The following is a 25,976-nucleotide window of genomic DNA, read 5'->3' as shown; positions in this document are numbered from 1 at the left end:
GGTGCAATACTACCAAGAGTAAAACAGTACCCATTGTCAAAAGAGGCAGATGAGGGCATATATGAAACTATAACGGCCCTTATAAACAATGGCATATTGGTCCCCTCAGAATCACCATGTAACACGGCTGTGTACCCAGTGCGCAAGGCTAAAGGGGGGTCTTGGCGCTTCATACAGGACCTGAGGCCCTTGAACAACATAGTGGAAGCAGAATATCCAGTAACAGCAAACCCGGCCACAATATTGTGTGGCATTCCAGCAGAGGCATCACGATTTACAGTAATAGATCTTAAAAATTCTTTTTTCTCAATACCACTACACCCCGACTCACAAGATCTAACAAGTTTCACTTACCGAAATACTAAATGGAAACATACCAGGTTACCACAAGGGTATTGTGAATCACCCTCAATTTTCAATAGAGTGATACAGATGGATCTGGGTAACGTTGAGGTGGAAAGCACAGTGTTACAATATGTGGATGGCATAATAATTTGCAGTATAAATGAAAGTAAATGCAGAGAGGACTCGTTAAAAATGTTGACTATATTGGCTGAAAAAGGGTATAAGGTAGACATGGAAAAAATACAATACTGTCAGGAACAGGTGCTCTACATTGGCCAACTGATATCCCAATATGGAAGAAAGATTGCACCACAAAGAGCACAGGCCATCTCAAACACTCCCATGCCACAGACTGTGAGAGAACTGCAGCAATTTCTGGGGCTATGCAACTACTGTAGAGCATGGGTATTTGATTACAGCTCATACATAGGACCCCTGCTTGAGGGGTTGAAGGAAGCAAATAAAGGGGAGAAAAGGTTGGGGTGGACTATGGAAATGAGGGAGGCATTTGACGAATTGAAGGACGCGATATCAACAGCTCCAGTACTGGCATCCCCAGACTATGAGCGACGATTTTTTATATTTTCACATTGCGACTCAGCAGTAATGAAAGCAGTATTGGCCCAAAAAACAAGCATGGGCTATAAACCAGTAGCATTTTATAGCGGTCACTTAGACCCCGTGATGTTAGGCCACTTCCCTTGCGAACAAGGCCTCGCTGCAGCTGCTTTTGCAGTAGAAAAGGCATCAGCAATAACCATGGGGTGTCCAACTACACTGTTTGTGGAACATGCATTATTTGCAATATTGAATAAACCCAAGTCCACACTAACGACACAAAGGGCATCAGGTTATGAGATCATTTTGTCTAGGGCTGAACTAGCGATTGTTAGATGTAGCACTGTTAACCCTGCAAGATTTCTAGCAGAAATAATTGAGGAGGGAGATTACGCCCACGACTGCACCCAACTAAATGAAATATATTCATGTACTAGAAAAGTTGAAGAGAATGCACTAGAGGGAGGTGAGCTTTTGTTTATTGATGGGTCATCAACTATTGATCAAGGAGATGGGATAAGGAGAACTGGGGCAGCAGTGGTAAAAATGATGGAGGCTCCGGTGTGTGTGGCTATGAAATGTGTACAGTTACCACAGCATTACTCTGCTCAAGCCGCTGAACTAGTTGCACTAATATTGGCATTGAAAGAAAGTTTTAACAAACGTGTAACAATATATTCCGACAGTGCATACGTTACATCCACTGTCCATTCAGGGCTAACAAAATGGAGGAGAAGAGGGTTTAGGAGAGCTGACGGCACCCCAGTGCAACATGCCCTCTTGTTGGCTGAATTAATTGAAGTAATAAACGACCCCCAAGAGCTAGCCTTAGTGAAATGCACCGCACACACCAACGGTGAAGACCATGTATCAAAAGGGAATGCAGCAGCAGACGCACATGCAAAATATGCTGCATACTTTGGTGAGATATGGGACCCCACAGACTCACAGAGAGGGAGAGGGAGGGGAATGGCTAGGGAGATGTTAATAAGAGAAGGGTATACCCACCTCCCAGCCACACAGATTATGGAATTACAAGCAGCAGCACCAATGGCCGAAAAGGAAATATGGGTAAAAAGAGGATGTACAATGTCACCAACCGACGCACTATGGCGTCAGAGTGGTACTGGGAAAGTTGTAATACCATTGGCACTTTTAAATACCGCCCTGAGCCAATTACATCACCCAGCCCATACAGGCAAGGAAATAATTGCAGCACGAATTAGAGATGATTGGTTCTGTCCCGAGTTAAATTCTCATGTTTCAAATTTTATTAGCAATTGTCTCACATGCCAACAGTTTACGGCCGGTCATACCCTAAAAGTGATAAGAGGTACCATACCCCGGCCAGAAGGACCCTTTCGGCACCTCCACATTGACTATGTTGATATGATCAACATATGTCAAGGTAATAGATACATGATTGTAGTAGTATGCCCATTTTCTAGGTGGATTGAAGCAGGGCCCTGTTCACACCCAGATGCATTTAGAGCAGCCAAATTCATAGTAAGAGAGGTCTTCCCCAGGTGGGGAGTGTGCGAAGTATTAAGATCAGATAATGGCCCACATTTCGCAAACGAAATGTTCCAACATATCACAGCCCTGCTGAGCATAAAGCACAAATTTGCATGTGCATATCACCCACAGGCTAACGGCGTATGTGAACGCCTAAATGGCTTATTGAAGGAGGCAATTGCAAAGATACAACAAACAACAAAGAAAAGTTGGTTGTATTGCCTTCCGTTAGCATTGTTCGAGCTGAGGAACAGGCCAGGGTCCGACCACCACCTCACCCCACACGAGGTGGTTACTGGACGTCAAATGCGCCTTCCTCTAACGCCAACGTCAAGGGCATTTACTGACCACGAAAGTTCAGCGAGTATACTAGGTGATGAAATGTATCAATATGTGTCATCTTTGATTACTAGTGTTGTGTTTGTGTCTCAACAGCTCGAGCGCACGCGGGGCGGGTCCACCAGAGATAAAGAAGAAGGCGCCAGTACAGAATTAGAAAAAGAGAACTTGTGCAAAATTGCCAAAGGTGACCACGTGCTACTTCGCAATTTCAATAGAAGGTGGAACCACAAAAGGTTCACCGGTCCACATCTGGTAGAAGACGTATCAACAAGAGCAGTAAAACTAAAGGATAAGCGTGCTTGGAACCACCTACATGATGTAAAGATATACAAACTGCAGACCCGCCCTAGCGCCAACGACAGGTCCATTGGAACAACAGCAACAACATCCCTGACAGCGGAAGGAAGTTCTACCACAGACAACGACCCAATTGTCCCCTTACCTTCTCACTACCCAGACACCCCAGAGACAACAACTGACAAAGAAAGGGGTGATCACTACACTGCCCACCCCATGGTCACACGTTCAAAGAGTAAAAATAATTACGCCATCCCCCCCCCAGGACAGTTGTAAACATAAACTGAAAGACATTGGTCGCACAAATACACATGTAAACACGTGAATGTTCTCTTTTTTCTCTCGCACATACAGGAACTGCGTATTATTGTATTGTTAAGTAGAAAGCTAACTAATAAAGTCCACTGTCCAGGTGTAGATGGTACTCCCAGACGATAACTACCCAGAAGAATTGTCACACCAATTTGTATACGAAATAAAAAGGCCAACATACCTAAAAAGAAGAAGGGTACGTGTTTACTACACAGCCTTCCTCCTGGCCATAGAATATTACATGCCCCACCTCCGCCCATACTTGCCGGTCTTAAGAGACCAATCACTTAGAGTAGCATGGGAGCAGCTCTTCGCCTGGGCACTGAATGACTATTTGATAGGGAGAGCTTAAACAAAACAAAACTAACATTTAAAATGAGCATTTCTGAGAATTTTTAGGCGGGCAACTTTAACGTCGCAAGAATAAGCTGCCAGGACTGCAGCAAGGTAAGAGCAAAATGCCGGTGAGATTAGCAATTGTAATAAAAATAATAGGGATTTTGATAATCACCGGATTTTTGGCTGCTTCTGTATGGCAGTATAGCTGTGCTATCAATTTTGTTGCTGCACCCAAACCTAATATACCCCCGTTCCTTGCTGCAACAGGTGTTACGTCAGGTGGTAGTAGTAACATTGCACCAAAGAAAAATAGAGTTAAACGCAGCACATACTCAGACAATAAAGGTATTGATAATTATGTACAAGATTCAGCACACGTCACAAACAATATATGGTACCAACACATGACCCGCATTGGTAAGCAGACAACTGAGGATAGCTGCTACGTCTGCTCATTAATACCATACGCCATGAGTGCTTCACGAACATTTGTTGCCACAGAAATAAATGAGAAGATAGCACAGTGCATAATATACTTGGCACTGTTCCAGACGAAAGGAAGATTTCAAGGAACTGTAGTGCACATGACATGGAAAACACGAGACTCGTACCCATATGAAAACAACTTCCTCAAGACCTACTTGAGTTATCACAAGACCAGTTTACATGCTGAAGCATTCAAATATATAACAAGTGGCCCTGCAAAAGGAGAAACACAGAAAGTAACACTGCAGTATCTACCATGTGATTGGTACGCCACTGAAATTCCGGGTAAACAAGGATGCTGGGAGAGGCCGCTACTGACGATAACAGGAAAGGTGTATCTGGATAACAGCTGGGAGATAGGAGTGATTGGCAGCAACATGGTAACAAAAGAAACTATCTCAACCATCGAGACACACAATCACCGATGTTGGACGACGTGGATCAAGTATGTACCAATGCTCACATGGGTAGAAGAAGATGAAGACCCAATAACGATACTACCGTTGACTGCACCCAAGGTATGTTACCAGCATAAAGGAGAGGTGGACGTAGGGTATAACACCAATTGCGCAAGTGTGACGGAGTTACCTGAGGGGGGAGCAGGAACAGCAGTAATAATGGATCATTATTGGGCCTGTGGAGAAAAGGCATACCATACACTGCCTCCCCTGTGGAATGGTGTGTGCACAATGGTACACGTCAATGTACCATCATTAGTGGTACCTAAGAAGCACGTTGATGTGGCGAAATTTCCTAGAATGAATGAAGGGGATAAGAGAAGAAAGAGATCTGCACCACTCCAGGAGGAGCAAGTGAACAGGACCAACAGTAATGGCACTGTACTAAATAGAAGAAAAAGACAAGGAGAGCCGCTGACAGGAAATTACCTGTGGGGAAGGTCGGAAACGGCACTAACATCAATACCGCCAGAACACAGACTATTCAGCAGAGCAGCAATGTTCTTCTCCTCAATAATACACCCGGGATTACAGGCTTACGCAAACGCAAAATGGCTCCAAATAACTAGATGGGAACTAATGATGACCATCAATTCTACAGTAAATGGGTTCAACGCAATAAAAGAGGAGCTGCGAGCTGTAAGGATGGTAGCACTACAGAACAGATATGTATTGGACCTTCTCACAGCAATGGAAGGAGGAGTTTGTGCAAAGATAGGACAATCATGCTGCACGTTCATACCTGCCAATGATGCTGACAATGGTACACTGACAGAAGCAGTTTCACAATTAGCTCAGATGCACTCCAAAATGACGGATGAAAGCAATGGTGTGAACAAGGATGAGAGCTAGTTTTCACTATTATGGTCATGGATGCCATCCTGGCTGTCAGATGGACTGAAAATAATAGTGGGCTGTACTATATTGGCTGGAGCTACCCTGATCATAATTAGATTTTGGAAGGCACGAAAGGCACGCACTACTGACGAATTGCTGGAAATGGTGGGAATGCACCCCTTGATGCCAGCAGATGACGGCCAGCATACAGGTGTAATTATACAGGAAAGGGAGAAACTGCGCACCCAAATAATTACCAACCATCTAGACCCACCGTCAGTAAAGACCGAGAACCCAAGAAACCCCAGGAGCTACATAGGAAGATGGGTATATTGTACTCCTGGGGGTACCTGTGAATATATGTATTGGTCATTTGAAGATCATGTAAACCACTATGGACATCTCGGAGGAATAACTAAGATATGGCGAGTAAGAGGAGATAACGAGAAGGATAAGTTTGTGGTCGACAAGTCGACCAGAGGGGGGACTGAAGTGGGAGAATGGAAAACCAGGCTCCCGTCCTTCACCTCTCGCGCTTGGCCTAGAGGGTCACGACCCAAACACCCGCCACGAGAAGAGTTTGCCCATTTACCAGACGACCAGATACCCTGGTACAGGAACATACGGGTATGTCCATCTGCCTGCCCAGCAGCCCGCACTGGCCATGCCGACACCTGCGGCACGGATCAACTAGACTAAAATCTACACGTCGTTAGAGATGCCATGACGACCTAGACGACGGGAAGCACATCTGTACAACGATACTCACTGGACATTCCCACACCAACCTACACGAAGAATATACTCAGTGCTATGACGTAGGCGACAGGCATATTCACGGACGTGCATCTTTATTATTTTTATATAGGTTTTCAGAATGCAGAAACGCAAGACGCGTCATGAACTTTTACTAGCTTGCTCACGCTTCTCTTTGAAATCAGGTACAACGATGGAAAATATAATAAAGACAATACCGATTATGGAATTATATGCTCCTATAACTTAAAGCACCTGTGCACCAAACGGACAACTTATGCACCAGGCCAAAGTAGGCCTCAAACAAGAGCTCCCGTGAACATCAACAAGACAAGAGTCAGTTGCTGATCCTGCAGAATGAGCTTGGCGAAGCAACCAGCCAAGGTCGCAATGTTGCAAACCCACGTTCCAAGAGCAAATCATCAAAGGCACGATGTTGCAACCTCGCGCTCCGCGCACCAACGTTAAAGTCACACCGACAAATTAAACCAGACGCACAGTAGAAAAACAATATTAATTGTGCAGAATTATGCCTCTTTCACGGTCCCTCCCCACGTGATCAAGCCGAAACTGACGAGATGCCAAACCCTGGAGAACAGAGGCGTCTGGATCCCTCGCTACGAGACACTGGCAGATACACTTGAAAGGCTCAATGGACATCTGCAACAGTGGGAACGGTACCCCGTCTAGCTATGAATAAGTCCTCACATTGTCTGCATGTACCCATAGTGAAACATTGTTGCAACTTACAGGTACACCGAGAGCTGGGAACGACGGTGGTCCCAGGCTGGGAAGCTCACGGGTGCACCAATCAGAACTTGGGGCTCTTATCACTGACGCCAGCACATTTAGCCAATCCTCAGGAGCCTTCATGTAACAATTTTCATGTATCTAATTGTAGGGACAACCCAGATATACCACCTGACTACACCCTGTCCACTAATATCTTTCTCTATATGTGTGCTATACTAACCCTACCACTCGAACACCCAATTAAGAGTGGCGATAGGTTTTTTGTTAACTTTCTGAAGTGACGCAAGTAGCGCGTCATACTACAGTAAAAAGGGCCTGCGAGCCCCACAATTGAGTGTGTGTCAGGACGAACGCGGGCGCTCCTTGACCCATCCCTGCCGTTTTGTCTAATAAACAGCAGAGTCACCTTGCTCCTTGTGTGCGTCTCATACTCTATCTCATCTTATCTGGGATACACACGGGAGGAGTTGGGGCCTCCCTGCCTGGAGGTCTGCGGACGGCCCAGCCGACCCCGGCAGAATTTCCCCCCGACAAACAGAAGACTCATCCATGGGCAAAGTCTACTGTCTTTATTATCTAATAAACGACAGTGATCACACTAGAAAACATGAATTCTCTGGGGTTCACATCTTCTGAGCTTGTGTCACCCAGTTTTATACAGATGTGACATCACAAAACTAAGCTCTGTCCCTGAAACCTATCGGGCATTCACATTGGTCAGTTTAGGCGAGCTATATATGTGTCCTATAGGGGTAAATTCTATAATTGGATAGCCATATAGGGTGGCTCCTCCTGGGACCATCTCTACATGTTTCAATCTAAAATGTTGCAGGGTTGCAGGAGTACCACTAGCTCCTGCAAAATATTATATCTCCATGTGAAAGGTGACTCTGAATTGGGTAGAGTGGGTCCTCCCAGCCCTGGGACCCTGGATGATTACCAGGCTGAGTGTACCTTCTCAAGGCAATGAGAATAAACATGGAGGGGCTGTGTGTTCCCTAATGTTGCCATCTCTGATCACCTACGCCTGGGAGAGTACATTCAGTTGGCAGTTTGTGAGCAACACTTGCATCTTTCCACCTCTGATTTGGTAGGAACAGCTTCTCTCCATCCATCTCAATTGAATGGGGATTGTCTGGTTCTGTGGAATCATGTGTGTTGAGACCATGAAGTGCAGCTCCCTTGTCTGTAATTATGAGGATTTTAGTCTTAATTTCTCTCAGGTGGCTTATCTTCGTGGTAATCAAGAACCTTCCGTCTCCTCTCGTCCTTGGCTGAGTGAATCGTTTCTGCTTGCCTCTGGCTGCAGAAATCATGCAAGCCCTTCCATGTAATTGAAGTCTGTCTACCCTTCCTCATTCCTTGCAGTGGGCCTGTGGCTTCCATATTTGTCCTTACGGCTTTTCCGTGTTAGTGGCAGCCAAGCATATGCAAGCTTGGTATATGTATGCTTTGGCGTCTTGCGGTTCAGCTTTGGCAAAGAATGTGACTATATAGAGAGAAATATAAGTGTTTCTGTCACCTACCTGTGTGAATCATAAACATGTGTTTCATATCTGGATGCAATAAATAAATGCATTTTCATTTAACTTCATGAATGGATGACTATGTACTTCATGACTAAGTGTGGCTATGTTTTGATGTCAGTGATTTCATGATTTGTGGTCAGTCGACTTGTTCAATTGATGGCATCTCCATCTCCTCCAGATCATCGACTTGGTGTGACCTGAATGTCTATCCGAGAGAGTAATGTTTCTCTCATCTGCGATACATCAATGATGGCGGTGAAGGACCTAAGAGTGAGGTGCATCTGTCGTGTCTCAGTCTTCGGGCTGAGAGTCGTGTGGGGGTCACGAGGGCCATACTTGGATCTCCAGGGTGTGTCTGAACTCAGAAAATGTGTGTGCATCTGAATGTACAATTCCTATTAAGGGCACAGGTCCATACAGGGGGATATAAAGGAAACACATATTTCATTCCAATATTGATTTCATATTATTAAGGGGAGGGCTAAAAGATAATACACCCCACTATGACAAAGAACATTCCCTTTTCCAGTTAAAGAAAGAAGGAGGCTTGTCATGGGTGTAAGTGACAGGAACCTATGCGAGGTTCTGCCCAATCCAAAATTATTGCTATGTGAAATGAAGCAATGAAGCTTTCTGGGTTTATGAAACACACAGGAAGAAAGTAGAGCTTTTGGAAAAGCAACCATGGTAGATATGACCTGACAGGAAAATAGCAGATGAGGGTGCCAACTGGAAGTAGCTGATGGAAATTATTGCTAGAATGGCTTTTCCCAGAGGGATCTGAATGCAGAGGCTTTTCCTAAACAGAATCATATTGTCATAGAGGGTTATTGTGAGGAGATGGATAGACCGAAGGAAGAGGTTGCCTGATGAAGATTCCAAGAACTGTCCTGAGTTCTTGAAAGCCAAATCAGAAGCGAGTACAATCATCCCGAAACATTTGTACACATGTCGTAATGTTTAATTAAATCCCAGATTGCAATTAAAAGTATGTATTCTAATGTCGTGTGGTTGTTGTGAGGGATTTCTCACGCGCCATATTAACTTGTGATGTTGAAATTATTTCATGTTACACACTGTCGCACTGCGTGTGGTCAAAGGGTTCCCACTACCTCTTTTAATACACAGTTTACTAATGACACACCTCATTTTGCACCAGTGTGAGCCCGAATTTATTGTTAGCATAAGTAGTGTCCATTGGCGACACGTGTTAAAGCCGTTGGCCTTTTTCACAGCCGGACATGTATTACGAGTTAGTGATTACTGTTCGTTTCTCTCCAGATTTCTCAAGTTAGCCAATCAATGGGTGCATTCCCAAACCTCATCCTTAGAGTTCCATTCTTATTAATGTATTCAATTAAAAGTATTTTGAGGGAACTCTGTTTGTAAGCTATGCAACTGAAAAGGGGGACATAATACAAGATACATGTGATTGATAATTCAAATTGAAACCTGGGGCAGTTTCACCTTTTTAAGGTTTTTCTCTAGCAATTTGCAATCTCTGGAGGCCTTACAATTGAAATATGGAATAACACACCTTTGTGATTGCCCTAGTCAAAAGTAATTCTGCATTCTGAAAATGTATTTCTTTATTTAATACGCGGTTTCCATGAAAAAAATAACACAGCACATAATATTGAGAAGATTAAAAACTGCAGCCAGCAAGATCTAAATATACATGACGGTTTCAGGAGAGACAGAATGAAGTAGAGAGGCTTTTAGACGTTTCCTAAATTGAGTAAGAGAGGGGGAAGAATGAATATGGACAGGTACAGTATTCCAGAGCTTCTGTGCAAGAAGTTGAAAGGAAAGAAAAACGTGAAGACGTATATGGAGGATGAGGGACAGCCAAAAGAAATTGTGATGCAGAATGAAGTTTTAGAGAAGGATGATATAAAGAGATTAGCGAACAGAGATAGAAAGGACCCACGTAAATGAATACTTTTAAAGCCAAGACAAAGAAACTGATAATCAAAGTATTGCTGAATCAGTAACCATTGGCACAAGCAAGATAAGGAGTAACCTGAGCGGAAAGGGAAAGGCAAAACAACAATCCTTACAGCAGAATGTGAAATATAATGTAAAGGAAGAAGGGCATATGTTGAATCCCAACATAAAAGGAACAACAGTAATGAAGATGAGATAAAACAATGGCTGTCGTATCAAAGTTTTAGGAGAAGAATGTAAATAGATGACATATGTTACTCATATTAAAAACACGAAAACAGCAAGATTTAACCACCATATTTATTTGAGACTGGAAAGAAAAAGAAGAATCAGCAATAATACCTAAATTACAAGCCTGATTGGAAATAGAGAGCTGAAGTGGGAGGAGGGGAAATCTTAGGAGAAGCAGGACAAAAGAGGATTTCCTTTATTTGTAGGGTTCTGAAAAGAAAATGCGAAGACATTTAAGGATTTGTAGCAGATAAGTATGCAGAGGCATGAAAAGAAACTGAATACTTGAAGCAAAATCTTTAGAATATTTTTAACCAATTCAACCCCAAAAACACATTTTTTCCATAGTCTGAAAATATTTTTATCTTATGGCACCACTTGTCAATGTTTACCGAGAAAACTAAGTGAATAGCTTCAAACTTTATTCTAAACATGGTTTTGTTATTTTTGAATCTCAAACAACCAATGATTGGAGAACATTTTCTTCTTTTGTCTAGGGGAGTTATTCCTATTTTCTTTTATATTCACAGATGTTTGTGTGCATTGTGAATGTAAACATTATCAAGATAATGACAGGCAGACTGTGTTTTCATTTCTGTAGACAAGCTGTGTTTAGGTGGAATGTTGTGGGTGTCTGCCCCAACATTGAAAGTTATGGAGTCACATTTAATTAATTGATTTAATGTTTGAATTAAAACAGAATAATAACATTAAAAACAGATTGTTCTTATGCCAGATCCCATGTTGGAGGGGCAGACATGGCCCTGCTAGCCCGAGCTTAGGCAGCCAGGTGAAGCGATGGCCTCAGCTAGGACTGTGGGCTGCTACTGGCCAGGTCTGCCCCCGACAAGGGTGTGATAGCTATTCGCACACCGGGGTTCACAAATAGTTTTTATGTTTGTTTTCGGGACATGGGCTTAGCGCGCATTGAGTGAGCCCAATCTCCTATAACAAAAGATGGCTGCTGCCATGCGAAAAGGGAGTTAGTTTCCATAGCGGCAGCTGTGGGTGGGAGGAGTGCCGGGACCGGTGCACAAAGCTGCTGTCCAGCAGGTAAGAGAGGAGGCAGGGATTGGGAAGGGAAAGGGAGCAGGAGAGGATTTGGACATGGAGAGGCAACAGGTAGAAACTCCCTGTTGTCTCCCCAGAATCAAAATGGTGCCACCCGGGTAAGGGCCTCGGGTGGCTGGAAACTGTGGGCAGTACATTGTGCGTTCTCACCCACATTTCTAGCCACCTTATTGACAGAGCGCCCTTGCCCGGGTGCGAATACAAGTCGCCACTGCACTAACACATGTATTTGCTTGTAGAAAATTCCAGACTCAAATGCTTGGAGAAAACCATAATCTAAAATGTCATTCCTCTTGCTTCATTAAACCATGGGATTCTGCAAGTTGCTTACAGCACATGTCTTTATATTAGAGTGCTAATCTTACACCATTTCATGGCGGCAAAAAAAACCTGGAGGTGTGAATTGTGTGTGTAGTGATCCGCTGCTTCACCTATTAAAGCTACAGCTGCACTGATGACATATTCAGAGAGATAAATGCTACGACATTCAGATATGTATGGCTTTCTAGCACAATTCTATCCACTCTTCTATGCTTTCAAGTCACCTAAGCAATGTCTATTGCTCCTGGGTCAACAAGGCTGTCTTGACCAGGTTCTTTTTTACCATTACTTTTACTGCCCTATTTTGTCTTGAAGTGATTCACCACCACTCCCAATTTGAAGCTTTTCAAGATTGGGTTTACCAATAGGCCCTTGAAGAGTAGCAGCGAATGTCAGAGATCTGAGACTACAACTGATTGATGTATGAAATGTTAACTGACAGTGACAGTAGAGCAGGGCTTCAGGTGGAGAGATTTCAGTTCTTTGAAGTGTTTACAGTCCTGTGTTATTTTCATTAGTAGCAGGGCCCTATCCAGTCGTTGAAAAGGAGGGAATTAGGGCTTTCTGGGTTTCTTTCTCTTAAAAGTCCGATATCTCCATCTTGTCGTTGAGCACATTTTCCACAAGGCAACCTTTGCAATAGTCCATTTTAACATCACAATGTGGAGTGAAATAGAGGTAGGCATTTGATTTTGTAGTATTGGTCCAGTATTGCACTTTTGTGAGGCATTTTATCCTCCTGAAGGGAGTCATTTTCTGTGCGCTCCAGCATGCCCTCTTCCAGATCAGACCAAGTACCAGGATTGCCATTATACTGACTGTGTATGTGATATACTTAAAAGTTGTCAGCATAGTTGTGAGCTTCTGAGCTGACCTTCACTACCCTGTATTCTAAGACATCTCTATTGAAACACATATGATATGCTCAATATTCTGTTGGAGATTGAGGGTGCTGCTAGCACAGGTGTGAGCACCACTTGAGTTGGTGCACTGTGCAGTGATACATATGTATTCAGTTACCCAACCACTGCTCCACATGTTGCTAGTGAGGTGAACTTTCTACACCGATGACACCATTGATACCTTTTGTATGATGCCACACATTGTAGTTTGCACCTCTGGCAATGCAGTCGTGGGAAGGAATGTCCTGTTTGTTATCTGGTATTTGGGGGAGACAGCTTCAACACATTCTTAGTACGTTTGCGTGTCCACAAACAATATGGAAGGATATGCAAATCCTACACTTTATCAGTTTACAATTATAAAAGCAGACTTGTGTTTCCTTGATCAATAGTACATGAACATTGATTTGTCTAAGGCAAGTGACTTGGGCTTCTGTGGTTACAAACAATGGTGACCTGAAATCAAGTGATCAAGCTACTGATGACTAACACATCCAGCAATCAATAGGACACTTGTCTCTGTGATAATGATAGGTTACAATGAAAATAACAGACACTGCTGGTGATACAGAGCAAGGTTTTGGCTCATTGTATTAGACTTTACACCCTTATACATTTGTGAATATGGATGCTGAACTATCCTGCTGATCATGAGATAGCAAATCATGGGGTTGTTGCTGTTTGGACCCGGTGCCAAAACTGCTGTCATCCTTCCTACGACTTGTCTCCTCTGTCCCATACATTTTACAATTTGCTGCAATGTTCAAGTTTTCAACTTTCTTGCTGTAAGAATATTAAATCAGGGATCCGGTGGCAGATTGCCTAACAAAAGTAGCCACTGATAAACTTACTGTTGTTTAGGAGGACGACCTAGAGAGAAGAGAGCCAATTTATATGGCACTTACTGGTGATAGTTTTGGCAATGGGATATTGTATTTAAAGAAGATGGAGCATGCCGTCGAAGGTTTTTGTCAAATAAGAGTTTACGCATACATGTTCTTCATCAGGCTGATCAGTGAGACATGGACGAGCATCTCCTATTCTTTGAAAGTCAGTAGTATTTACTCAGGACTTTCATGTATCTCTATTTACCTTTGCCACATGCTATACGATCCCTGCAGCAGCATCCACATCAACTACTGAATCAGAAGATCACGAGGATTGGCTGGTCACCCCTTCTTCATGATCACATACTCAATGAGGTGTTTTTAGTTCTGAGGCACTGCACACTGTGCTTTGGCCTCCTGCAGATCTGCTCCAGTGAATGTGCTTCACCTCTGAAGAGTGAAGCTAGAACCTCCGTTGCACAGTTGTTAACATCGAGTAACAGAAGCTGCTGATTAGGCGGCATTGGAGGCAAAGTAAACATTGTGCTGCACAATACCCAGTGGAATTGCGGCTTGTATTGCTGAACACCACACCCAGGACCATTTTTTAAAGATGCATTTTATGTGGTTGATGCTTGGTGACACACTTTCATGTGTGCCACATGTCTGTCCATTACACTGAGCAAGGCAAAGGTGGTGGGCAACTGAATAATGTTTACAGTAATGGCAGAGAAGAAAAGGCATGCTTTGTTCTGCTATTGGATTATAGCCATGGCAATTGCTGGTGGTGAAGCCGAGCAAATGGGCAGATTAATCACATTTCTGGACTTCTGACCCATGCCCAGTCCCCACTCACTTAGCTCCACAATGAATTCAAGAAATATCAGTGACCCAGACATGAAAAGGGGACACATCTTTATGTAATAACTGCCCCCATCATTCCTCCATATATGGACTCTTGAAATAGAGGGTAGTTTCTCTGTGGCCTGCCTACCACACCGTCTTTGGAAATCTTACTAGATTCTAAAAATAGTAATTAGCTGTTTTAATTACTTCAGTTTGTTAGCTGCTGGGAAATGGAATGAAGAGTGACCAAAACAAGGTAAACTGCACACAATGTTCAGAATACTACAAATGACCTTACATAACATTTACTTCAAACTGCTCCCAGTAGCACAATGATCCAACAGGTGCAATGGGAATGACCTTGAATTATTTCGAATGACATTAGTCGTAGACCCTAACTTCATTGAGAAATGACAAGAGGGATCCTTATACTCCCTTCTGGCCACACAACTCTGGAGCACCCTAGCTAAATATCTCTGCATGGAACCACTTGACATTCAGGAAACAGCTCAAGACCTGGCTCTCCAGACTTCCAGTTTCAAAGGTATGAAAGCTAAGAGCAACTAAGTGAGAGCAATACTACAGATATACTCCTGGAACCGCACCAAGTAAATAGACAAGGCACGTTGTGCATACACGTCATATTTTGACAGCAAACCTTTGCCTCCCATTAGTGAAGAGCATTCACACCCAGCTGCTCATTACTTAATATAAATAGGTGCTATCTGGAATAATAATACTGTAATAAACTATTCCCTTTAACCTTCGAATGAGAATGCCCTTGGAATCTTGGCTACATGGGATACCCTGTAGGTTTATGAATCCCCAGATGCATGACTTTGGACCACAACATAATCTCTCGAAGAAGACCACAACCAAAAGTCAGGAAGCGACAGTACCCTAATCTTCCCGGTCCACCCACCCTATACATCCCTCAACTAACGTCTCATTATGAAAATCGTCCAACCTTAAACTTCACTCACTCCCTTCAGATGATCCACCAGGTCTGGGCCTGATTCACAGAATGTTTTCCTATGGGATTGCACCATTATAAAATGCTCGTTCTGTGAATCAGGGCTTTAACATACTCTTCCCCCACCCACCTTCTTTCAACAGCCACTTTCAATTGATGCTTCAAAAGCCCAGGGCTGCCCTTATGGCTAACCTACGTATGTCTATATCCATCATAAAGAACACAGGGTTTTTGCATCGCCACACAGGTAATGGGCGCTTCTAACCTGCACCCATCAACAAAACAGGTTTTCTACATCTGCCTTTTAGTATAGAGCCATGCAGAGCAGGGTCAACAACATTGGCAGATGGGCACTATATAAGACCACCGACCCTCCTCCATCAAAATGGGATTTACAAATGTTTTTCATGACCAAAGTATTCCCTAGGAAATACTTGAACATTTAAATCGGTATCCTTAACAAAAATGCATAATATTCTTTCTAATTTCACTTTTGCATACAGAGATGTGCATTCTGTTTAGCTCTTAATGCCACAGTAGGCCAACCTCACAATACTGAGGAGTGAACTGGGAATCCGTCAGGCTGCAAGCCAACAATGAAAGCACCAGTGTGCTCAAAGAGCAGCACTGATGGCCCTTGAGCCACCAACGACCAGTTCTACAGTAGCAGTAAGCAGGAGCATGAAGATACTTCCAGGTTAGGGTGGCTTTACGTTGCCACATTCTCTGCTGAGTAAATATCCCCGGGCTGCTGCCCAAGCAGTCGTTCATCCACAGTTTCCTTTGTAGCTTTTTACTTCGGCAAAACGTTTTCAGCAAAAAAAAGTGCTGCGAAAAAAAAACTGCCGATGGATGAACGTCGTACCCATTTTGCCATGCCCCAAAACCCTTTAGGATTTTTACTTTCTTGTGGAGACTGGGTCCTGTTTAGGCAGTTGCTGGTGTCCTCCTGGATCAACTGCATTTGCCTTGTTAGACTAACAGGTTGCAAACAAAGACTCATTCCTAGCTTTGGAAAACGTATGTCAGTTTACTGAACAAGGTGCTCTTTTAATAGAACTCAGCAGTCCTTAGACCCATAGTCCTAGGTTATGTTCAGTTATAAAATCAAACATGTATATGCTCCACAAACTTTCCCAGAGCCATGGAAAATGGACATAATGGAGCTTATACACTTGGAGGCCCTTTAAAAGAAACACTCAGGTTTTTATTAAAACCTCTTGAACACAAACTAATTTACTACGAAGCTGGTTCTAGACTTAGACCCTTTGCCAGCAGCAGGATAGATGGGGATTTGAACAGTAGATAACATGAGAAACCCCCGAAAACCCCTTTAAAAAACCCATTCAGGGATTACATTACAACCTTCGAAAACACACATGAATTTGCAGCAACTGTGACAACCCGCAGACTATTTTCCAGCAGCAAGGTGAAGTATTGTAGTCCATGTATTCAGAGAAAACATACACCTCTATGTTAAGACCCAAAGGCTTGGATTATACTTTCTCTGAACTTTACTTCTCGAGCAGCATAAAAACCAAGCAATAATATATACATAACAAAGAAAACAATACTACATTTCCCATACCGTTTTGAGACTTTGGTAGTTCACATATCATTGGTCTTTCCTTAACACGTAATATACCAGACCAATCATCTCATTTGATGTCCCATAAACACTGCCACCATCTTGATCTTATCCTCTTTCTTTCACTGATCTCTCATAAAACCTTTGCGTTCCAACGGGTAATCATGAACTGAAAAATAAAGTCCAGCCAACTCATTAGGACCCAGAAGGCTTGCTGTGGATGTTGGAGCCTACAACATAAAACAAATCTCAGGATTCTGTTGTAGATGGATGGGAATCATGACATATCATCAATGATAAATATTACAGTGTCATGAACACCATCAACATTATCAAATTATTTACATTTATCCAGATTCATGATTGTTAGGGTGGGATAATCCTTTGCCTGCATGTCTTTAATAGAATTATGACTTTCTATAACGAGAACATCTGAATTCTATGTCAAGAACTGGAGGCTCGGATTATGCTTGTTCAAAGCTCACCTACCACAAACAATGCCACCTTTTTTATTGGCTTTAAATAAAAGGTCGATTAATTCAACCAATCTGCTGATTTCATAATGTCCTCCAGACGTGCGCCTACATTTAAGCCTTGGAGTCCATCTCCCCGTCACTGAATGCGTGGCATAGCATTTTATATTGATGCCTTCTTCAAGCATCACCCATCCCATCCATCTTGCCAGGGTTGCCGGGGATACTGCCCCAAAGGGTCTCCGTAAAAGAATGAGCAATAGGGACGCCCCCACGGGTCACAGTTCCTTTGACATGTTTTTGTAAGCTGTTAAACATTGAACCGGGCATAATTTAGGTTGATCCTGGAATGAGTCATAAGATATTGTTCTCAAACCTGTCTTAGTTCACTTTGGCATATAAAAGGTTACTCCTGATGGAGATGTCGATTTTTTGTCAACTTTTAACACTCTCACACCAGAAACTCTCTTGCATGACAAGAGGCTTAACAATATTGTCAATTTGGCGGTCAACGCTTTTCTAGATAAATCCCTGTTGTCTGGACATGATGGCAAAAGTTTCAAAACTCTATCCACATCCCACAACTGTGAATACCTCGCTTCAGGGGGTTTGAGCAATGTAATTCCTCTCAACAATCAGCAAATTAAAGGGTGTTCTCCAACTGGTAGCCCCTCTATATGGGGATGCCCCGCCGATATCACAGAGCATGCTGTATTAACGGTTCTGTAAGCCTTGCCTTGTACTGTCATCTGAGCTACAAAGTTAAAGACGTGCACCACATCTGCTCTAGAGGGATGCACATTCTTCTCCACACACCAGCTATGCCAGTTTGCCCACACAGCTCTGTGTGCCTTCCTGGTCCCTGATGCCCAGGACTCTTTGATAATACTTTCAGCCTTGCACAATAGTACTGGCTTAGCCAGGATCTCCTGAAACCGCCCATGCAATTAGGCTGAGGCTGACCATTCTCACCAGTGGGCAACTGCCCCCCATGGGGTCTTGCACAATCCTGTTGTTCTTCGATAGAGCTATCTGGTTGTTGTGCAACCTCTTCAAAAGATTGGGTAACCAAGCTTGGCCCCTCCATTCCTGAGTCATTAAAATCAGAGAAACCTGCTGCCTCCTCACTTGGGCTAAGGTCCTCGCTATCATTGAAAATGGCGGGGATGCATAGTCTGTTTTCAAACCTCAAGTTTGGAGAAATGCATCCCTCGCTTCCACTTTGGGGTCCGGCATTCAACTGAAAAACAGAGTGAGCTGCTTGTTCAGCCTCGATGTGAATATGTCAGTCTGACATGTACCCCATCATGTAATTAAATCTTGGATTACCTTCTCATCCAGATTCCAATCATTGGAATCCGTGAGGAACCTGGAGTTCCAGTCAGTCACTGCGTTTTATGGACCTGGCAGGTATTCTGCTGTCACTGACACTTTCCTCTGAAGGCATAAGTGCCAAAATTATTTTGCCAGTTCTGCCAGTTTTCTGGATCTCGTGCAGCCCAGTAGTCTGTTTATGTATCTGATAGCGGACACGTTGTCCATCTTGAGGAGTACGCAGCATTTCGCTTTCTCCTGTATTCAGTGTTTCAAAGCGAATGAGCCCGCCAGCAATTCTTGGCAATTGATGTGTAGGTCTATTTCTTTCCCTGACCACCTGCCTCCTGTTGACAGAGCTTCGCATCGGGCTCCCCAGCCCCATCTGCTGGCATCAGACTATATTATCAGGTCCAGAGAGCAGCCAAATATTGCTCTCCCGTTCCAGGCATCCATATGATGAAGCCACCACTCCGTTCCTCTTTTGCTTCCTGTGATGGAGGCACCCTCTGTTCTTAAGCCCCTTCTGAGATGTTGAATCTTCAATATCTACAGGGCCCTGTAGTGGTCCCAGGAAAATAGCTTGGATTGATGACACCAGGCGACCCATTAGTCTGGCTATCTCCCGCAGCAACATCAAGTCTTTTACCAGAGTTTTCCTGATCTCCTTTTTGATGTCGTTCACTTTGCTCAGAGGACGGCTTAGCGTTTCATGTGCTGTGTCTACCATGAAACCTAGACATTCCATAGTTTGATTCAGGTGCAGGAGTGATTTCTCCCAGTTCACCAAAAACCACAAACTCAAGCTATCGTGGCTCTCAATTGCTCATTGATCAAATCCTTGTACTGACACATTATGCATATGTCTTCCAGGAAGATGATCAGACATATCCCTTGCTCACTCAGGTATGTCACCACTGGTTTCATCAGTTTTGTGAAACACCACAGCGCTGATGCCAGCCCGAAGGGTAGACATGTGAACTCCTATATATGTGCCTTCCAGCGGAATCTTAAGTACTTCAGTTGATCTGTTGCAATGGGACCCGTTACGTAGGCATCCCTGATATCTATCCTGACTAGCCAGTCTCCTTGCTGTAAAATGTCCCTCAGGAGGTGTATACCCTCCATTTTGAAATGTCTGTAAATAATGAAACTGTTTAGCTCTCGCAGATTGGCAACTGGCCTCAGTTTGTGTCTCCCTTGCACTAGAAACATATTGCTCATGAAACTCTCAGAGGAATCTGTCACTCGCACAATGATCGCTTTTTGTTGCAGACCTTTTATTTCTGCATCCAGTAGGATATCCTCTGCTCTGCTTTGTACTAACGGCTTTGGCCACTTCTGTTGAACTGGTAGGGTATATACAAATCTATGTGGAAACCTCTGACAGTATCTAGTACCCAAGCATCTGTGGATGTGTGACATCAGTTTTCTAAGCATCACGCTAGTCTCCCGCCTACTACACGAATCTCTTCTTTCAACATTTGCGCATGATAGTCTGCTCAAACCTGAGTTAGACTGTTGCCGCTTTGTGTGTCTCCAGCCCCATCCCCTACCTCTTCCCTGAGTGGGGGAGAAGGGGTTGGGATTATGATCTTCTTGTTCCTTCCAATGGCTCCTGTCTCCGAAAGACCTGCCATTTGCATAGCGGCTGGCAGAGCGGCCCCTGCCAGTCTGCCCCAAAATGTGTTATTTTTGTCTAAGGCTGAGTAGGTTTTTGCAAACTTTTTTTTTTTTATGAGTCATCGGACAGCTTGCTCCTAGCTGCCGCCACTGCCTCCAAAGTAGCTGAGCTTAGGGTACATTTTCACCAGAATGGATCTCCAACTTTCTGTGATTGCACTCTTGGCATTCCCCAACAGGCAGATGGCTCTCTGAGCCCACCCAGCCAAGAAACAGAGTCAATAACCTTGTTCTTTTCTTTTGCTTCTTCAGCCATTTGCAGTATCATTGTCAGTGGTCCTATCACGTCCAGCATTTTGTCCTGACATGATCGCCAGGATATATCAAGACCCTTCTTTACATCCTTGTATCCACTCATAAACGTGAACATCCGGTCACCTATTTCTGGGGTCTCTGCAATCACTTCCACAAGTGTAGCTTCCTTTGCTAGAGGCATCCTGAGATGCTTTCTTAAGTATGCCAAAATCTTTGTTGGCTGTTCACACTCTGATGAACATGGGTGTATGATGGAATTAGGGTCAAAGTCATCCCCTCCTTCCTCTTCCATTTCTGAGCTTTTCCTTTTCTTAGGAGCCTTGGATGATATTTCCTCAGAGGAGTGACTCTGCCAGTCTTCATTCTCCCTGCTCTTCCAAGCTGCCTGAGGATATATCCTGCCACCTGCTTTCCTTCCTCCCTGATATCACTGTCTTTCTTTTGCACTTTCGTGGTGAGCCCAGGAGACAGGGGGGTCTTGGCCTCTCTAGCCCTTTGTCTCTCCCTTGATCTTTTGATCTCCTCCAAGCCCTGGTAGAATTTGAGCCAATCTTCCATCAGGGATAATTCTTGGGGTCCAAGTCCCAGACTGAACCCCAAGTCTTTTTTAATAACTTGCCCCATACTGGGCTGGACTCTTTTTCGGCTAACCTAAGCCCTTCCTTCTTCACTGGAGCTACTCATGTTCCTCAGTGACTCTTGGGAGATTATTTGTTTATGAATATTGGACCTGTTCCCATCAGGTTAGTGTTAATACTGATGCACAGTATAAATATCAGTGAGTCACAGTTTTTACTGGGGACTGTGCCCTCAAATATATGTAGCACAAATGCACTTACAACCAGCAGTGGCACTGTATAGCTCCTTTGAGCATTCTGGCAGTTTCACTGTGGAATGCTCCACATTCGTTCTGTGTGTGCTGACAGTGTAGCTGCAGTGTATGTGTTGCACGCGTACGCCGGATATTGCTTAAACAATTTATTTAGTTCAGTATTGCAAACCTCCAGGCTCACTGCCGACTCGCGCTCTTCCCAACCATCATGAAAGAAAGATCTGAAGCGCCAGAACTTCATTTGATCCCGCCATGCTTCAGATCTCCTTCCGTGACAATAAGGCCCCCTGTCTGCTGGCCTGCACGGTTGCGGTCGCCGGAGCGCTTGCCCCGTCGCAACCGCACCGAGTTAATATGCACGCTGTTTCCGCAAAATACAGTTAATACCATACAATCACCACAAACCAGAAAAAAAAGATATGTGCATATACTTAACTCGCTGCCTGAGCAGCAAAGAAAGAGGATAAGGTCAAGATGGTGGCAGTGTTTTGGGGACTTGGAACGAGATGATCGGACTGGGATATCATGTGTTAAAGATAGACCAATAATATATGAACTACCAAAGACTCAAAACGTTATGGGGAATGTAGTTTTGTTATCTTTGTTATGTATTTATTATTGCTTGGTGTTTATGCTGCTCGAGAAGTAAAATTGAGAGAAAGCATAATCCAAGCCTGCGGGTCTTGACATAGAAGTGTGTGTTTGCTCTGCCGGCAACAGAGTACAAGTCAAAACCACAAACAATTCTTTCTCCAGGAGATGGACATGGGATTCAGAGTGATTCCGGGTAAAATTCAGGAAAGGGCAATTATTGTATCCATTATTGTAACAACGGTCTTGCTGACTGCTGCAAGGGTTAGTATGGGAGGCAGGGTGGTTCAAATTGATGTCACAATGGAGTCATAGAAAGGATTCATGAGAGTATTCTGTGCACGAGTAATCGTTGTTTTAAAAGATTGTCTGAACTACAATGTATTAACCCTGAGCATGGCATGAGAAGTTTCAGTAATGAGCAGCATACGTATTTCATGTTTGCTTTTATATGTCAAACTTGTTTACATTCTCCATGCACAGTCCACTTTGATATTCGGATACTGCTTTTCTCCCTACATATTAAAGAAATAATAAATGAAACATTTGCCACTAACCCTAATTGTCTATGTAGAAATGTTTACCTCGATGCACGCGACGACTTGCATGATTGCTAAACTCGCAATGTGCAGAAGTTAGCTGACAAATCCAGAAGATACTGGGCCCGATTAACACAATGTTTATAGTATTGCTCCATTATAAAAACGCTTTTGTAAATCAGGCCCTATGGATGATAGGGTCATTTTTGATTTAATACAGCCTTCTTAATGGTTTTTCAAACGTCTTGTCACATATGAAGTGTGATACTCCATTGCAATGAGATAACGTAGGTAGTATATTCAACCTAGGAAACAGGGTGGAATCCTGACAGGCTCAGCTAACATATTTCTGTGGTTCATAAATATACTTGCATTAAATAAAGGTAAGAACATCAATTATTACAGTGCCCAGGAATGGCAGGAATCCAGAATGAAGCACTATATAATAACGTGAAGATCTTCTTAAAATACCTGTTGCTGTACATCTGGGATCCCTACCACATGTTTTATGTTTGGACTCCAGGGTCCATGCTGGTGGCAGAAGACTTCCCGTTGTGCCCCTTCTTATAACCCTATTTCTATTTGCCTCTAAAATAAATTCAGAAGATCTTGAAGAGAATTTACAAGCCATCATAATTTAAATTTCTCATTAAACTAGGTAAGCAGCAAAATGTAATATTATAATGTCCTAGGGCCTTCTGATACAGTTCACACACATACTCACATTGGGCCTCATTACGAGTTTGGCGCTCGCCTTGCCGGTAAAACTGGCACGGCTGCCACCAAACTCGTGTAATTACTGGCACCCGGCAATGGGGAAGAAGGGGGGCATTCTGACCCCAGCGGACCTGGTCCTTCCCCATTGCGGGGTGCCAGTATTCATTACTCCCCATTCCCAATGTGCCCAAGAGGGCTCAATGGGAATGGGGAGGCCGGATGCACCGGCACCATTCATGAATGGTGCCGGTGCATCCGATCAGTTGTGCTCGTGGGTGCCGCTCTGCCCGCCGTGTAAAACCTGGTGGGCAGAAAAGCACCCGCGAGCACAACTCGTAGTTTGCTGGTACGGTAGTAACGGCGCCTTTAGCTTACCTGCGCCGTTACTACAGGACCGGCAAACTTATGATGAGTACCAAGAGGCAGGCATGACAGTTTTTACTGCGCATCTGTCATAGATGATGAGTAATAAAATGTCATGCCTGCACCCTAGCCCCCATGCACGTCACATTTAATGCCATGCCAGCTCCCCAGCGCCTTGCAGGCACACATAATTAATGTGTGCGTATTGCTTTGGGGCCAAGGGGGCAGGGATAACAACTTTTACTGGGCATCTCTGATAGATGGGCAGTAATAACTGCCTTGCCTGCCCGCTGTTGCCCAAAGAAACTCAAACACACACGTAATCCCCGTGTGATTACATGTGCATGTGAGCCGCAGGGGGACCAAATGGGCAGGCATTGCAATTATTACTGGGCACATATGCTATGTAAGAATGGCATGGCTGACCCCTCCAGTGTCTTGCACTTTCACACATAAGCTTGTCCCTCGGCCCCACAGCACCTCATACACACACACACATAATCACATTCATAGTGATTGTGATTGTGTTTGTGTGAGGCCCTGAGGGAGACCAGGGCACAGTCATGGCATTTTGTATTGGGCATCTTTGATAAAGCAAGCATGGTAATTGTTATTATGTAGCTAGACTGGTATTTTAAAACACCCAGTCTAGCCATTCCTTACTGTGGCATGATATTTTCGTATTGTGCATCTTTGATAAGCAAAGCATGATAACTGTTATTACCTGGCTAGAATGGCATTTCGGTACAGCCAGTCTAGCCATGTCATACTGTAGCATGACATTTTGTATTGGTCATTCTTGATCAAGCAGGCGTGATAACTTTTAATACATGGCTAAACTGGCATTTTGGTTCAGCCAGCTTGGACATGTCTTTCCTATTGTGGCATGACCTTTTTAATGGCAAAGCCACCAACAGTATGTTTTTACAAGGGGCTACTGCCATATGTTGACAAAGACAGCCTGGACATGTGTTTTATGGCATCATTACTGGAATAATGCACAAAGCAAACATGAGTATGTTCTTCTATGGCATTACTGACATATATTGGGGTAGCCATCACAGACTTGCATGGGCAAAGCCAGCTTGAGAATGTTTTTAACCTGGCATATAGTGCGGGCAAAGGAATCATGAATAAGCATTGGAAAGTATCCTTGTGAACTGTTGGTAAATTGCATCTGTTGGGTTTTTGGATTGGAGTAACCCTTCTAAACCAATTGCAAACTCTCTGGCATTTTACCCAATTATTTTCAGAAAGTGTCCTATATAATGCACCATTTTAACCCATTATTCAAAAAGATTTCTTGGGGGCCTCCGATACCCCTGATAGCCCCGTAGTTGGTCTGGGCTCTTGCTACAGTGTGAATGGCTGGTGGGTGAATTGGTATGAATGTGTGCATGATATTTTTGAGCAAAGTCAACTTGGTGAATGTTATTACATAGAGGAGGGTTTGGGGTGAACTGTTTATAGCACAATGTGGCAGGCAGACTAGACATTCTCTTTCTGTAGCATTATATTTGTACTCACATACGGCTAATATGATGTGTGTTCTTAAATGGGGAGGGTGGGGAAACTTGTGCAGTCAGCAAGTAAATGTTTTCATACAATGCCCTTAACACCAGTAAAACATGAAATGCCAAAGTTACCATTTATTTTATTTTATTTTATTTTAACCATTTGTTACATGCCCAAACCCGGAGGTATGAAGGCGTAGGTTACATAAACTTGCTTGGCTGGTTACAGAGGAATTACAATACAGGTAACATTAGAAGCAGAGATTGGTTACAAACAAAACTAGCAGTTTGTGTTACAATGTCGTTGCATTACATGAAGTTACAATGTAATTGCATTACATTAGGTTACAGAATAAACTGGACGTTTTGGTTACAGTGTTAAAGTTACAGTGTAGTTACATTACATGAGGAGCAATAATCATACAGCGGTCGCTGAGAGTTCATTAATACATAGTGAGGAAG

At 43.5% G+C, this 25,976-nt stretch overlaps 1 protein-coding gene across 3 annotated transcripts in view; it reads left to right on the top strand.

The window, feature by feature from the left end:
- GRK3 (G protein-coupled receptor kinase 3) overlaps positions 1-25,976 on the top strand; it is a 1,763,027-nt gene that overhangs the window by 65,052 nt on the left and 1,671,999 nt on the right. The window contains exon 2 of one of the 3 annotated variants that reach the window (XM_069619382.1): positions 2,854-7,407. The exons of the other annotated variants lie outside the window; for them this stretch is intronic. Within the exon in view, the coding sequence (XP_069475483.1) occupies positions 3,828-5,504 (1,677 nt within the window). The 5' untranslated portion in view covers positions 2,854-3,827 and the 3' untranslated portion in view covers positions 5,505-7,407. Of the gene's footprint in view, positions 1-2,853; positions 7,408-25,976 lie in introns of those variants that run through there. 3 annotated transcript variants of the gene reach the window in all.

This window comes from Ambystoma mexicanum, chromosome 10 (genome assembly GCF_040938575.1).
Source record: "Ambystoma mexicanum isolate Mex_15411 chromosome 10, UKY_AmexF1_1, whole genome shotgun sequence".
Classification (NCBI taxonomy): Eukaryota; Metazoa; Chordata; class Amphibia; order Caudata; family Ambystomatidae; genus Ambystoma; species Ambystoma mexicanum.
This window is presented reverse-complemented; position numbering and strand designations above follow the sequence as displayed.